This window comes from Salvia splendens, chromosome 10, assembly GCF_004379255.2.
Source record: "Salvia splendens isolate huo1 chromosome 10, SspV2, whole genome shotgun sequence".
Classification (NCBI taxonomy): Eukaryota; Viridiplantae; Streptophyta; class Magnoliopsida; order Lamiales; family Lamiaceae; genus Salvia; species Salvia splendens.
In genome coordinates, this window is record NC_056041.1 from 3619582 (window position 1) to 3635843 (window position 16262).

At 39.2% G+C, this 16262-nt stretch overlaps 2 protein-coding genes across 3 annotated transcripts; one reads left to right on the top strand and one right to left on the bottom strand.

Annotated features, from left to right (window-relative positions):
- Positions 1-212: 212 nt before the first annotated feature.
- Positions 213-4564, bottom strand: LOC121752921 (decapping 5-like protein). Of its 2 annotated transcripts, none has more exons than XM_042148023.1 (7): positions 4312-4564; positions 3547-3647; positions 2758-2829; positions 1858-2682; positions 1108-1281; positions 915-1025; positions 213-665 (listed from the first exon to the last, which is right to left on the bottom strand). In XM_042148023.1, the coding sequence occupies exons 1-7, from the start codon at positions 4484-4486 to the stop codon at positions 531-533; spliced, it is 1593 nt and encodes a 530-aa protein (XP_042003957.1). In that variant the 5' UTR covers positions 4487-4564; the 3' UTR covers positions 213-530. The 2 variants fall into 2 exon arrangements, with proteins under 2 accessions (XP_042003957.1, XP_042003956.1); XM_042148022.1 differs by having other exon boundaries at positions 1108-1299.
- Positions 4565-8773: 4209 nt separating this feature from the next.
- LOC121752162 (AP-4 complex subunit epsilon-like) lies at positions 8774-16193 on the top strand. The gene is made up of 11 exons (XM_042147076.1): positions 8774-9650; positions 10097-10282; positions 10685-10900; positions 10992-11102; positions 11648-11845; positions 11949-12080; positions 12433-12489; positions 12690-12806; positions 13504-13581; positions 13866-14009; positions 14685-16193. Exons 1-11 carry the CDS (start codon positions 9084-9086, stop codon positions 15711-15713), a joined length of 2835 nt encoding a protein of 944 aa, XP_042003010.1. The 5' UTR covers positions 8774-9083; the 3' UTR covers positions 15714-16193.
- The last annotated feature ends 69 nt before the right edge of the window (positions 16194-16262 follow it).

Genomic DNA, 16262 nt, shown 5'->3' on the forward strand with positions numbered 1-16262 from the left:
CAAAACAAACAGCCAGCAAAAGAGTAAAAAATTGTAAAGTACAGAATAAAAAGACAATCAAACAAACAAAAGTGTCAGTCGATCACAAACAAGATTAGATTTCCATATATAATTTCTGCAGATACATAAGCACGTCTCCTTGGATACCCAAAAAAAAGCCAATTCTGTTAGTAGCATGTCACTGTTATCTAAGAACTGCATATTAACAGACATTAACACAAACATGTTGACTATTCTGCTCCCTTTTCTCATTTTTGCCTAAAGGCTAGTTATAAGTATACATCATTAAAAAGCAGTACTTACTTAGAAACTAGTAATTTGAAGAGCCGGAAGGTTCAAGAGCAAAAAAATCATGACCCCCAGTGTCTAAGCAATAGGTGTCAAAGAAAATATAATAAGTCTCATGCTAACTAATTTCATTATCCATCACAGCTGGTGTAGAGAATCAACTTGTTGAAGGACCAAAAGAAGATCAATTTCAAGTTTCACCAGCTTTCAGGCTCCGAATCATGAATCGTCCTCCGTCATCTCTACATGTAACGACCATGACCTCTATAACCATAAGTATATCCTCTTCCCCAATTGTATGGGCCACGATGCTGACCATGTCCACCTCTCTGCCCACTGTAACCAAACTGAGTTCTTCTTTCAAAATAGCCAAATGTCTGGAATAATAATCACAGAAACGTAAGTATTTGCCAGGAATAGTACTCCCTCCGTCCCACTAATAATGACTCAAAAATTTTGGGCCAACCTCCAACATATTAAGGAATGCAGTTTTTGTGGCTATAAAATAAAGGGCCCCCACTTGTTAAGGCACTTTTTTGGATTTGAGACATTATAAATGCGACAACCCAAAAGTGATTTCGGGATATTATTAGTCGGATACTGGGATGGAGAGAGTATATACTAACCTCCGAGTCTAATTTAATTCTCTCGGATAATCGATTGTGCCCATCCCTGGTTCCCCGCCCGAGAGAATTACAAGAAATTGTATCGAAGAAGTCATCCTTGCTGTATGCAGGCTGCATGCAGATGAATAACATTATGATAAAACAAAAGGTAATACTATCAATTACTGCCAACAGCAAAATTCTTGAAATATACCTTGGGATCACTCTTGGATATCAAGTCAATTTTATTATCCCCAAATCCTTGGCCACTATTTGCACTTTGCATCCCATCCATATGCTCTCTATAGTTTGCTTTCCCAAGATAACCCCATACTTCATCTTTCTTAAACTTCTCATTCATTGCTTCAAAATCAAATTCTTCAGCATACTGCAGAGGGGATGGCAACTACATATATTCAAGAGAATTTTGTGAAAGGACAGAAGTTATGATCTTCACCTAGGCAATAGGTAGAAAATATATGACAAACATACAATAATTTGATCAGCTTAAAGATACTGAAAACCTAGATGAATTTTTGTTGCAAAATGTATTAAAAACGGCTCATGTTTTTTAATGATCCTTTTGTGAGATTGCAAAATCTTGTGGGATTTGGATTTGAGCATACCATAATGTATCTAAAATCAATAACTGAAAATGGTCAGATATGTTGGTAATGTACATTAACACCTTCAAATTTCAACTTGTAAAGCTACCCTTTTTTAGGTATCTTAGCTTCACAGTTTGAAAAGGTGACTTCGTGAAAGTTGAATACTATATATTTTAAGAATTCGAAAGTTATTAAATTTTTTCCCCCAAAGATTGAATTGATATCCAGAAGGCACATATAGAGTTGATGTGGAAACATTGAATAAGCCAAGTTTAAAATTTATTACAAAGTACATATGCCAGTATATTAGAGAAGTCCAATGTATTAAAAGAAATAAAACAAACCAGATAGCTGACCTTTTGTGAAGCTGGTGGCAATGGCAAAAGAGCCGGTTGAACTGCTGGGCCAGCAGTTGATGACAAGAAATTTACAGAGCTTGAACTAATATCAGTTGCATCCTTCTGTTCCACATACAAATTGTTTGACAGAGAACATTCAGATAATCTGGGTTGTGATAAGTTCGAAGCTCCAAGAGAGAAGTTTGATACTTGACCCATAACAGAAGATGCTGAATATGGTAAGAACTGAGTAGGAAGGGATGATGCAGGATCAGGAAAAACTTCGTTAACAGCTTGAGCTTCAGCACTACCTGCATTCTGGTAGGCTAATGGAAAAGGTTGGGTCAACCCCCTTGAGTTTATTAATGCGGAATTATATAAGGGCTGGGACTGCTTAAAAGAAAGTGAATTAATGAACGGCATGGATGGAGGCAGTTGCTCAGAAGTAGGATTGGGTGACGAATTTAAACAACTAGAATTGGATGTTGCAAGTTGATACTCAGAAGGAACATCTGATATATTTGCCATTGCCATGGTTGTAAGAACTTGATTCTGCAATGGATATGTCATGGGAGTTGGTGACTGATGTTGAGTAATAGTAATGCTCCCCGGTGCTGCACGATATCCCTGCCCTTGTGTTGGTAATGGCATGTCATATGAAGACGAACCACTGTAAGAACACTGAGAAGAACCCCACCCCATCTGACTTCCAGAAGGATTAGAAGGCAACATATTTAAGTAGGATCTCGCATTAATTCCAGATGGTTCACTGTACAACTTGGATTCTGTCGAATATCCCAAGACCAAATGGGATGAAGTGGACGGCGGAATATGATGGTTTGACTGCAGTATAGAAGATTAGATCAACAGAATGTCCAAGCAAAGAATCATAATACGGCAACAGTGAACAAGCATTACCTCTATAATTGCAGGATCATCATGTAGTTTCTCCTGCTTTTGAACTGGTGGGTTAGTTATTACTTTTAAATCCTGCAACAAAAAACATACAATATGTATGAGTTCAAAAGAATCCATGGACAGTTCTGAGAGAACCATATTATAATTTATTACTTCAGCCCCTTAAATTAAGTGGTTACCATAATAAATAAAGATGTGTATAATGACTCAAACCAAGCCCCTTAGATAGAGATCAACCATGATGCTAGTACAGTAAAAGCTGATCTTTAAAAAGGCTGAGAACTATACAAGGAACCAATAGAATCATGATAGAGAAGTAGTACGATATACCACATTCATCAGCCTCAAATCATTTATAGTTCACTATATCCTCAATCTATAAGAACATCTTATAAAGTATTTATGGTGCTCGATTGTTCTCAAATTACCATGCCAGCACCTATAAGAACTTATCAAATAGATTCTCACATGATAACAATAATAGCTATCAATCACGCAATGTGAAATAACAAAGCACTAAAGAGTGAAACCAAAGCATGAAGCATAAACGGAAAGACAATTCAAGTTATAATTACAATGATATGGGGTCAACCCAGTAGTCTTGACACAAATGTACATAAACCATGATGGCTTTATTGAACAAAATCATGACCTTGTAGACAACATATTATCAGCTCATGAGACCACAACCCATAGACAATCATGATTGAAACTAATAGAAATAGTTTAACAAATGAAGATTCGCAATTAGGCATTTCCAAAGCAATCTAAGAGAGCATCCATACTCACTTTAATATCACTCCCACGAAACAGAATGTATTCAAAGACTTTGTCGCTTGGTGGAACTTCTTGTCCATCATTCCTTCTCCCCTCTGTGCCAAATGATCTCACTGCAATCAATCAACAACTTATTATTTGAACAGCAAAAAAATACAAAGTCATTCAAATTCAGTAGCAGAAGGCAACACAGGATAAATTTCGAGTTCAGCAATCCACATTTGTTGAAGTAAAAAAAACAAACTTAAACTTCTTATTCACGCTCAACGACTGGAATATACTATCAATTCACTATTTCTTGGTAACACCAATTTGCCCAATCAATAAAATGTACATTACACTGTAGACATCTTTCATCCTTATATACTCCCCATTAAGAGGGGGTTCAACCGTTCAAACTCGGATCAAGCTTGTGCATAAGAAGGTGACATTGTAAACATCCAACGCAATTCACAACAATCAACAACTCAGAAGTCACAAAGTTCACCAGAAAGCGATGGCTTTGTTTATGTAGGTTCAATAAAAAAAACACCAGACTTACGATTAAAAATCATTAAACGCTAGGCTTCTGCTCCTATAGCTTGCTCCACTATAGGAATGTTTAATGTTTCTAAACATGAAGAACATTATACACACGAGCGCATTTATTTATATAATCTCAATTAATTGAAGCGCGTAAGAAAAGGCGGCAATAATTCGTGAACAAAGGAAACCGGAAATGCAAAACATCATATATAGCATAAAACATCATATATAGCAAAAGACGGCGGAATTCACCATCTTTGAGGCCGAAAGTGGAGTCCTGAGTATTGAGGAAGTAAAGAATGCCCTCGTAACGAATCTCCGATTTCGACATAACGCTTATGAAGCTTCCGATGAACGAATCTCCCCCCGGCGATGGAGAGGGCGGCGACGTCGCATTGTTGCTGTTACTGGAAAATTGGTTCGCCATCAACGAGCACGAAATCACTTGAATATGGAGAGGAAAAGTTTCAAGCCGTGTGGAAATGATTTTGTGTTAGGCGCTCTTTCTAGGGTGTGTGAATGTGTGTGAAAACGGGTATCGGATTTTCATCAGTATATATAAATTCTATAGATCTGTAATTTCATTTCGATCCCTTTAGTTTTGCTAAATTACACTTTACCAGCCTTTTAAGACGCTATAAAATTATCAGTTTACACTTCCAACAATTGTATACCTAATATTCTTGTTGAAATACACTTATTAGAAACAAAATTATGTCTTCAATTCCAAAATTTTGTATCAACCCTCCCTCAAAAGTATAATTTGGCTTCACTCAAATAAAGCATTCTGTTTAGCTTTAAGGCCATCCACAATAGGAATAGCTCAGCCTAGGGATGTCAATCGGGCCAGCCCACCGGGTTTCGGGCCAACCCTATTCGGGTTGCGGGTCAATCGGGTGCAGGCTAATCGGGTTGTGATTTTTTCGGGTTATAAAAGTTCAACCCTAACCCTAAAAGCTCGGGTTTCGGGCTAGCCCATCGGGTTAATCGGGTTGCTACTGATAAAATTAACATGCGATCAATCCAATAAATAATGGTGAAAATGAGTTATATTTATAAAATGTAAAATATTTAATTATGATAAATTTGAGATACATGCTTAAACTCAAACATAAACATGATCAAATACTAATATTTGAGATTTATGCAAAATTAAACATAAACATCAAGAAATTTTAAAGCATGTTTAGAAATTTAAATATATTTTTTAGTAAATTTGAAGTTTCTAATTCATTTCTCTATTATTATATTAATAAAAATTTAATATATAATTTATATATTTAATATATAAAATGTAAAGTTATTTTTTAGTAATCTATATTATAAAATAATCAATGAAGTGTCGAATTAGAGTCAAACAAATAGAACAATAGAATTTTTATCGGGTTTTCGGGCCAGCCCATCGGGTTTTCGGGTCTGGCCCTAACGAGTTGCGGGTTAATCGGGTGAGGACTAATCGGGCTGTAATTTTATCGGGCTGGAAATTTTCAGCCCTAACCCTATAAATTTGGCGGGCTATTCGGGCCAGCCCACGGGTTGCGGGCTAAATTGACATCCCTAGCTCAGCCATAGCCTAGTCACAAACTCCTCCTGCCATATCATCAGTATTAAAAATCCTCCTGTCACATCATCAAAACAAGCAAATAGCTCAGTCATAGCCTAGCCACATCACTAATAACAATTATATAAAAATAAAATAATTAACAATCACACAATATACGGAATTTAATTTACGAGACATATACGGGAAACATTAATAATACTATTAAAATTTTAAAAAGTACAATAATTTAAAAAAAAGTACAATAATTTTAAAAAAGTACAATAATTAAAAAAAAGTACAATAATTCACTCCTCGTCTCCGTTGTCATCTCCTCCGTTGCTGTCGCCACCCTCGCCGTCGCCAAAGTCGCCACCCTCGCCGCCGCCTCTACTCCCGTCGGTCTCCCTCCGTGCCGCCTCCAAATCCTCCTGCATGCTCATGAGCAATGTGTGAAGCAAACTCTTCTCCACGGGGTCCACCGCCGCCCGTCATTCGGCCATCGTCTTGACCATCTGAGCGCGCGTTTGTTGACGCGCGAAGAATTTAAGATCCGCTGTGGATTGGCCAAGGGGGGATGCAACCCCCGGCGACGCCCTCGCCTCCCGTTGAGCCCGCTTGTACCCAACCGGGCGAGTTCGGCGAGCGAACGAACGAGGGGTCGGGACCTCCTGGGCCTTCTCGGGGAGGTCGTGGGAACCACCGCTGCTGCCGCTGAAATCACCGGTATAGACGTATAGTTCAGTTGTTGCTTCTTTGGCCAGCCAGCGTCGACACCTACTCGGAACTTCTCGGAGTCGTTCAGCACAAGATAGCAGTTCCAGTAGGTGAACTTCTTATACAACTCGGACTGGGGGAAGGCTTTCTCCGCTATCCTCCTGCAGTCTTCCTCCGTTTGGCCACTACTCCGCATGCGGAGGGCGTTGGCGTACAAACCCGAAAATCGGGAGACGGCAGCCCTGATTCGTTCCCACGCCTTCCGGCAATCCTCCCCGTTGCGTGGCCTCCCCTATGGGCAAAATGTCTTGTAGGCTGCTGCTATCTTGCCCCACAAGTTGACGATCATCTGGTTGTTCGAAACGAGAGGATCGTCGCAAACACTCACCCACGCCTTGCACATCGCGACGTTCTCCCCGTCCGTCCACCTCCTCCGGACCTGGCTATCCTCACCCGGCTGCGACGACTCGCCCTTCTTCTTTGGGGCGCCCTGACCCCCGTTTGACCGGGAGTTTTCGGAACCCCGAGCATATCGAACCCCAACTCGTCTAAGGAGAAAGTATCAAATTGCGTGAACTGCGCCTCTGCTGGGGTCGATGTGTGCGAAGAATCAAAATTGGGACGATAAACGTTTTCCTCCCCCGGCGACCCCTGCGTCGCCGGTACCCCCCCTGTCGGGGGCTGCATCGCCGTCCCCCCAGGCATCATCTGCATCCCGGGTGCCCACCCCGGCACCATCTGCACACCGGGCTGCATCCCCGGTACCCCCTGCCACGCCGGCATACTCTCCCCAGGTGCCATCTCTGGCATCATCCTCTGCCACGGGTACATGTTATAGTACCCTGGCATCGGACCCCATCTACCTCCCACGGGTACCAGGGGAGTTTGACTTTTGAGACCCGCTCGTCACTGGAGTACCTTCGTTGGTGTTATCCATTTCTCGGTGTTGATCTTGTACAGAAATTAAGATAGAGAGAGTACTCGTTAAAACAAGTGGTGCGAATGAAAATGACTTGCAAAGCGCGTATATATAGTGTTTCGGGAAAAAAAATCGGCTAGGCGATGCGCTAGGCGATCTGGACGCTGCAATAGCGCCGAGCGAATCGCCCAGCGCATCGCCTAGCGCCACGAAATCGCCTAGCGCTAGGCGGTTTTCAATTTCGAAAATGGCTGGGCGGTTGCAATGGACCGCTTAGCGCACCGCCTAGTGCCGACGCTCAGCTAGGCTGTGCGCTAGGCGCCATTGCAGATGAACTAAAGTATCTGGTGGAGGAGTCACTCACCCTACCAGGATAGGTTACCCCTCACCTACTATAGCAGCATCCTCTACATTATTTGTCATAGAAAATTATTTATGCCATAACACTTTTTAAGTCGACATATTCATCTTTGAGATGAGCCCATGCCTTTTATTTCAAATGATCCAACATATGAATCACCCAACAAATAAAGAACAAATCCACGCCGCCATACTTCATAATGCAGTCTTATATTTTTCTCGCGCCAACGTAATATATGGAGCTCAATCTTAAAACAACGAACACATATGCTACAAATTGTTGTCAATAAAATGCGCCATCTAGCCCCTATCTTTATTAACCAAATAACCACTATATAGTAAGAATCGTAAAAAGTTAGTATTGAATTTAGTTGTGGCTCATGCCAACTCAAAGCTATTCCCCATTGCAAAATGTTGACTCATTGCATGACACCCCATGCACAAGAACCTTATACATTGTTTCTATTTGGAAATTTTCACATCGATGATAGACCCCAAAAGGCTCATTCTCGGGACAATTCGAGGCCAACAACCTCCACCCAACAACAAATGCTGACTTTAGAAAAACACCCCAATTCGAGTCCTTGAAGAAGTTGTCTATTGTCGTGTAAAAGCAAATGGTCATTAATTTACTGTAAAACCGATTTACAAAAAAACTATGTAGTATAAATTTGTAAACCAACGATGATTTCATAAATGGATTGTTGTTCTCGTCCTAGCACACACGCTAAATTGTTTTTCGCATAAGTCCAAACACTACAAACTTTCAAAAAGGTGTGCATAAAACAGGTGCACTAGGTAGGCCTAGACTAAAAGTTGTTTCCTCAACTTACTACAAAATAAGAAGATAAACAAATGACGTTATATTACATATATTATGCAAACATCATTCACGAGCATCGCTCGTGTTTGGTCAACACAATATTATTTATTATTATACATTTAATTTGTCACTTTTTTAAAATTTATTATTAACATAATTAATTTTACAAATCTCATAAAATCAAAGCTCGATTGGTACATATTGTTTTATAACTACAAAATAAATAAACAAATTTTTAAGTAATTATGCAAATAACAAATTTTAAGGTACTTTATAACAATAACACAAACTCCTACTACAAGAATAGTAGTAGTAGTATTAATATATGCCGTATAAGCATTGCACACTTCGCAACAAAGCTTGTACATCAACGAGCTATCCTTAATTCTACGTCCTCTCTGAGTTCTCTCTAAGCGCTTACACGTATTGCACCAAAAATACACACAAATCTCAATCTCACACTCTAATCTTATTGCTTCTCTCTGGATCTTCATGTTATCTATGTAGATTTCCCCAATTTTCCAAACCCTAAACCCAATTCTGCTGCCAATTTATCTTCCCGGGCCTGAATTTCATCCAATCTCGACCGAGATCGATCCAATTCACTCCAATTCTAAACGTTTTCAAAGCTGGAGCAGCTAAAGACAATCGGCCGGGAGCTCGCAATGGGCTCCCAAGGTGGATTCGGGCAGTCTAAAGAGTTTCTCGACCTCATCAAATCAATCGGCGAGTCTCGATCCAAAGCCGAGGAAGACCGCATTGTATTGCGTGAAGTGGAGACCCTCAAACTCAGGTTGAACGACCCGAACACCCCCAAATACAAGCTCAAGGAGTACATAATCCGCCTCCTCTATGTCGAGATGCTAGGCCACGACGCCTCCTTCGGGTACATCCACGCCGTTAAGATGACGCACGACGAGAACTTGCTGCTCAAAAGATCTGGATACCTGGCGGTGACGTTGTTTCTTAACGAGGATCATGATTTGATTATTTTAATCGTGAACACGATACAGAAGGACTTGAAGAGCGATAACTATTTGGTGGTTTGCGCGGCTTTGAATGCGGTCTGTAGGTTGATCAATGAGGAGACGATTCCAGCTGTTCTGCCGCAGGTTGTGGAGCTGTTAGGCCACCAGAAGGAGGCGGTGAGGAAGAAGGCTGTCATGGCGCTTCATCGGTTTTCTCAAAAGGCTCCTGGGACGGTTTCCCATCTCAATTCCAATTTCCGGAAGGTGCTCTTTCTATATTGTCAATGTATCTACAACTGTACTACTTATATGTTAAAGATCTTAGTAAATAGTATAATAAATTACTCGCTTAAAGTTTTAAAAAATGGTGGTATATGAAGAATAATGCTACTCCTTTAATTTTAAGATTGAGCTAAGTCCAAACTCTTGGTATCTTGTACTAGCATTTATCAACCACAGAATGGTGATAAATCTAAAACATGCTTGGTTTGCAGCATTTAGGACACTGATATAACTTCCATCCTTTAAAAAGAAGTTTGGCTTTATTGCAGCTAATCAGTTCTTAAAAGTGGGCATAGCAGAAATATTTGGATTATTTATATTATGTTGTTTATCAACGATTTACCTTAGATCACCCTTAAACTTTGTGGATGAGAAAGTATTGCAGGAAACAATTAATTATTTTTTCCCACCAAATAATTTGATTGCAGAAACTTTGCGACAATGATCCTGGGGTCATGGGTGCTGCTCTTTGCCCTCTATTTGATCTTATTGCTGCTGGCGTTGACAAATATAAGGACCTGGTAGTTAGTTTTGTAAACATTCTTAAGCAAGTAGCTGAGCGCAGACTACCAAAGAGTTACGACTATCATCAGATGCCTGCTCCATTCATTCAGGTGAGACCGTGTTTTCCTTCTCGTCTTATGCCTCCTTACACATCCAGCAAGTTTTTTTGTTTGATCACGTTTCAGTGGAAGATCAGACTCAGAAGAAGAGTTATAAATTTCCCCTTCTGGTTATGATTTGAGGTGGGATTTGTATACACTGTATTGTTCAGGGAAATTCCATCCCATGTGGGTTCATGTGGCATATAAAACATAGGCATCTTTTCTTGACAACAACCCTAAAATCCCCTGCTATGCTACCAATATGTACTTGCTGTATTGTGAATATGCTCCTTAGTGAAGGCCAAAGCAACACACAACTGCAGATAATGCGAATTTTTGCATAAATGTAGGGTTTGCAAATGTTCTCATTATTCATATTTTAAAATAATAAATAGCCTTTTTTTTTCACAGATCAAATTGTTGAAAATTCTGTCCCTACTGGGTATTGGTGACAAGAAAGCCAGTGAACAAATGTACACAATTTTAGGTGACATAATGAGAAAATGTGATTCAACAAGCAATATTGGGAATGCCATCCTTTATGAGAGCATTTGTTGCCTTTCATCATTACACCCAAACCCAAAGTTGCTGGAAGCTGCTGCTGATGCCATTGCAAAATTTCTAAAAGTAAGTCTTGTAAAACTTGGATGTATTCTGAACTCAAAAGTTTTTATGTTTTTTTTGTTTGATAATAGCTAGATTCATGTCTGTTGGTCAGAGTGACAGCCACAACCTGAAGTATCTTGGTATTGATGCTCTTACTCGACTAATAAAGATAAACCCAGAAATAGCTGAGCAGCAACAACTGGCTGTAATTGACTGCTTAGAGGTAAGATATGGTGTTTCTATTGATGAAAACTGAATGTAAGTTGTTTCTGATATAATTTCAAATACAAAATATTGTACTTCCGTTTCTTGTTAAATACGACTCATGCTTCGTAACAGTCTGTCATGACTCAAAGTGGTTGTCATACCAGGATATCACATATAAATAAAGTTATATTTCACCTGTTTATTCAATACTTAAGTTGCATTCCAGAATATTAGGCATGGAAACTTGAAATCTGAATCCATTAAGCATATAAAGTTTGCATTGACCATTGAATTGAAATCAAAGGTACTAGTCAATGTATAAGGCACTTAAATATATTTACCTTCGAATATGTCAGATTTATTAACTAGAGCGCTGGCTTGTCTAGTTCATAGTTGTTATCCTTTTATCTGTGTTATATATATGCATATATTTTTAATTAAAAAGTTAGTATTGCTTGTTCTTCTCAAGTTTAGCTAAATCTGGTAAGGACTTCTTATGAATTATTGATAAAGTTACTGTTTCCTTTTATGCTTCTGAAAAACTTATTCTGTATTTTGCAGGACCCTGATGATACCCTAAAGCGAAAGACATTTGACCTGCTCTACAAAATGACCAAGTCGTCAAATGTAGAAGTAATTGTGGACCGTATGATCGGGTATATGATAAGCATCAATGATAGTCATTACAAAACCGAAATAGCTTCAAGATGTGTTGAACTTGGTGAACAGTTTGCTCCAAGCAACCAATGGTTCATACAGGTTCTCATTGATTTATTATTTTTGAATCAGTTGTCTTAAATTTTACCTTCATACATATGGAATTCTGATTTTCTGTTCCTTTATTTTTTTTTTCATTTTCCAGACCATGAATAAAGTATTCGAGCATGCAGGGGACCTGGTGAATGCTAAAGTTGCACATAACTTGATGAAATTAATTGCAGAGGGATTCGGAGAGGATGATGATACTGCAGATAGTCAGCTTAGATCATCTGCTGTATGTTTTTCTATTGGCATCTAAAACTGGATATTATCCACATACTTGGTCTCATTTCAACTAATTATCTATCTCCTGAAATCATTAGTTTGTCAATGAAATCTTCCATGTGTGATTAACTAGCTGTTATTTTTACTCTGCATCATGTTCCTCGAAACCTTCTTTTGTTGGCAAAGAGAATGAAAACCTCCTCTGAGAAAGACAAGACTTAAAAAAGCCCCTCACGAAACCATAAATAGCTTTGTTAGCACTTAGCAGTAACTTTTTTATTGGAGTAAAATTTGATGACCAAGTAATGGTTGTGCTCGTTTAGTATTTCTCATCATAATATGCTATTATCTGTTGAGTGCAGGTGGAGTCTTATCTTCGAATTATGGGAGAGCCAAAACTACCATCTGCTTTCCTTCAAGTATGTTACTGAACACCCAAGATTCATTCTTTTATCATATTTTATGCCCCAAGGTTTGAAGTGGCAGCTTGCCATCCTAATTTCCTTTTAACCAACCATATTTTTACTACTCCAAATCTTTCAATTTTGTCGCCCTCTCTCAAAGGCAATGCAAGCTTGCTCACCTCTCACCATGCTTTTTGTATTTTCTAACGCTGCAGGTAATTTGTTGGGTCTTAGGAGAATATGGGATTGCAGATGATAAATATTCTTCCTCATACATCATTGGGAAGTTGTGTGATGTTGCAGAGGCACACCCAGATGATGATACAGTGAAGGTAGGTAATTCAGATTGTGTGATATATCATGCGCAGTAACATTATTCCTGTATATTGTACATATTTTTGGTGTATTACTCAGGCTAGCTATCTGTTCATGTCTCTCTAAGTTCTGAAAACTGAAAATATTGTGCATTGTTAATAATTTTGTACACCCGCACTCCCCCTATGCTTTATAGTATCTCTTAGCAGCATATACATGCACTTTTACTTTCAATAAAAAGGAGTAAGTCCCCAACTTTGACTGTTTCTCTTTGGATCTAGAAATGCTCATCTGTTTAAATTTTTTATGGACAACTGAATAACCCTATGTTTTCCTGTCAAAATGCAAGTGACTATTAGTTTATCAATGAATGACATGTAGAGCTTTACTTTGGAATTTGAATAGAATACGAGTATTGAAGCAACAGAAACTCAAGAAGCCAGTTTGTATGAATCAGTGATAATACTGAGGTATCTTTTAGGCTTGCAAGTAATTTGAATGCATAGCCCATACCCTCATGCATTTGAAACAACTAATATTGAAGAATGCTTTATTTAATGAAAAGTGTTTTTAGGGAAGCAAACTGCTAACAGGGCCACATCCTAGTTACCCTGCATTTTTAATTGGCTCCATACCACTGCTCAATTATTTTGCTATTATACTATCTTGATAATATGTTCCTCGTTGTAATACTGTTCTCCTGCTTGTTTGAAGGCATATGCAGTGACAGGAATTATGAAGATATATTCATTTGAAATAGCGTCTGGGAAACCTGTGGACTTACTGCCTGAGGTATTCTGGGTTTCGCTGATGGTGTTGACATTTTAACTACGTCTTGAATATTATCCATTATAGCTAGATATCGCACATATCTCTAGTGCTATTGTTGATGGTATGAGTTTTAGATGTCGGTTATACGCACTTATATTATAATCACGTCTTTGTTGTACATAACTTTTGTGAGTGGTGCACGAGGATTCCTGCCAGTTTCTGGAATTTTTTCTTCTCTATAATCCCACTCTTGATCACTATGATATGGAGAGATTCTCATATTGGTAACGTTTTACTTTCAACAGTGCCAGTCATTGATTGAAGAAATGTTGGCATCTCACTCAACGGACCTTCAGCAGCGTGCCTATGAGCTTCAATCCATCTTCACTTTAGATGCTCAAGCTGTCAAGAAAATAATGCCTATGGATTCAACTTGTGATGACATTGAGGTAACATTTTCTTTCAGATTCAAGGATTAGTTTGTTCTTCCTTTCTACTCCTTGATAACTCATTATTCGCTTGACATATAATAAATGCAAACTTTTGAAGAGGCCCCCCCCCACCCAATCCTATAGAGAATTTTTTATACACTTGGTTAGTCATTTTCAAGTTTCAGATAACTTCTCATCTGAATCTAAAAGAAACATGGCACCGTACTGCTTGATAGTTGTATGCCGTATGATTCGATAGCAAGTACTCCCTACGTCCGCGATAGGAGTCATGTTTTTCCATTTTAGTCCGTCCGCGAATAGAAGTCCTGTTCACTTTTACCATAAATGGTAATAGAGTATCACCTTCCACTAACTCATTTCACTCACATTTCATTTAAAACTAATATATACAAGTGGGACCCCTATTCCACCAACTTTTTTCCACCCACTTTTCTTAACATTTCTTAAAACCCGTGCCGCTATGAAATGGGACTCCTAATGGCGGACGGAGGGAGTATTTCAATATAAAGTTGATGATGACCTGACTGCAATATTTGTGTTCTGGGACTAATCATATCATATTGATCCATCTTATATCAATTTACGTATAATAGCTTGTTTGCTGCCTCTCTTGCTGTTTTTGGTTATATCAAGTGTCCACCAACGCTAATAATGCTTTTTCAATTTTTGCAGATTGATAAAAATCTTTCATTTCTAGATGGTTATGTGCAACAAGCAATAGAAAATGGTGCTCAGCCATATATCCCAGAGAGTGAGCGCTTAGGAATATCAAGTATTAGCAATTTCAAGAGTCATGACGAACACGAACCATCCACACATGCTCTTAGGTTTGAGGCCTACGAGCTACCTAAACCATCACTGCCTCATAATATTCCTCCAGTATTAGCATCATCAACTGAGCTTGTTCCTGTTGAGCCATCATATGTCGCTGATATCCTGCATCCTACTTCTGCTCCATCAGCTTCTGATGCTGGGTCATCCGAACTGAAACTACGGCTTGATGGGGTTCAGAAGAAGTGGGGACGGCCTACTTACTCCTCTCCTGCACCATCTAGTTCAAGCACCGATCAGGTGAAGGTTCAGAATGAGACACCCAGACCAGATTCTGCAAGCAGTTCAAAACCAACAATACGTGATACGTTAAGAAAGCAGCAAATTGAAATCTCTCCGGAAAAGCAAAAACTCGCTGCTTCACTTTTTGGGGGCTCAGCAAAATCTGAGGGCAGACATCTTCCTAGCCAGAAGAATTTGAAAACTCACACTTCAGACACTTCTCGTTCGTCGAAGGCTCCAGCTCCTGACACTGCTGTAAAAACATCCCAGCCACCTCCAGACTTGCTGGACATGGGTGAAACATCAATTGCCAGCAGTACACCATCAGTAGATCCTTTCAAGCAGTTCGAAGGTCTGTTTGATTTCACACAAGAAACAACCCCAGTAAGTACTGGTGGAGTTGATGGCGCTACTAAAGATTCCGATTTTACATCTCTTTTTGCGGACATGTCTCTATCTGCCCAGGGTCATATTGATCCGAACCCAGAACCAAATGGTCTTCGGGGAAACAAAGTCGAACCTTCAGGACATCAATCGAACAAGGGGCCAAATTTGAAGGAAGCTTTGGAAAAGGATGCACTCGTAAGACACGTGGGAGTAACACCATCTGGTCAGAACCCCATCTTATTTAAAGATTTGCTTGGCTAGATGTTTGTGTGGAAACCTGGATACAATTGGATTCGTTGAGGATAGTTCTCCGCCTTGGGTTCTAAGCCATGACCAACGAGGATGCAATCTAGTGACAGCAGGTCAGGAACTGAAGCCCTCTGGTATTAGTAGTAGTTTTCAGCTCTACTCGGTATTGGTTGGTGGGAGAGCATTCCGGTATGTAGAAAATTCAGCAAGAGGTAGACAGTACAGGTTTTTCGACTGTGGATACGCCTGTCGATACGTCTTTATCGTCCATGTGAACAATTTTTGAAACATTAAAGGGAGTGCTGGAGACGAATGGTTGTCTTTATTTTCACGATGTAATAAAAAGTATTGCTGTTATATCGTCTTCAACTGTTATTTATAGAACATTGATTTATTTTACAAAAGGGAGTAGTATCTCATCTCATGTTGTAATATTACTCCATTAAAATTGTTGGGTTAGTGGCATCAAGTGATTTCGTTGATTGCATTAAAGCATTAAATTGTGATTTTGCACTTAAGTTCATGATCATGACTTACTAATTACTGTCTCAAAATGTACTT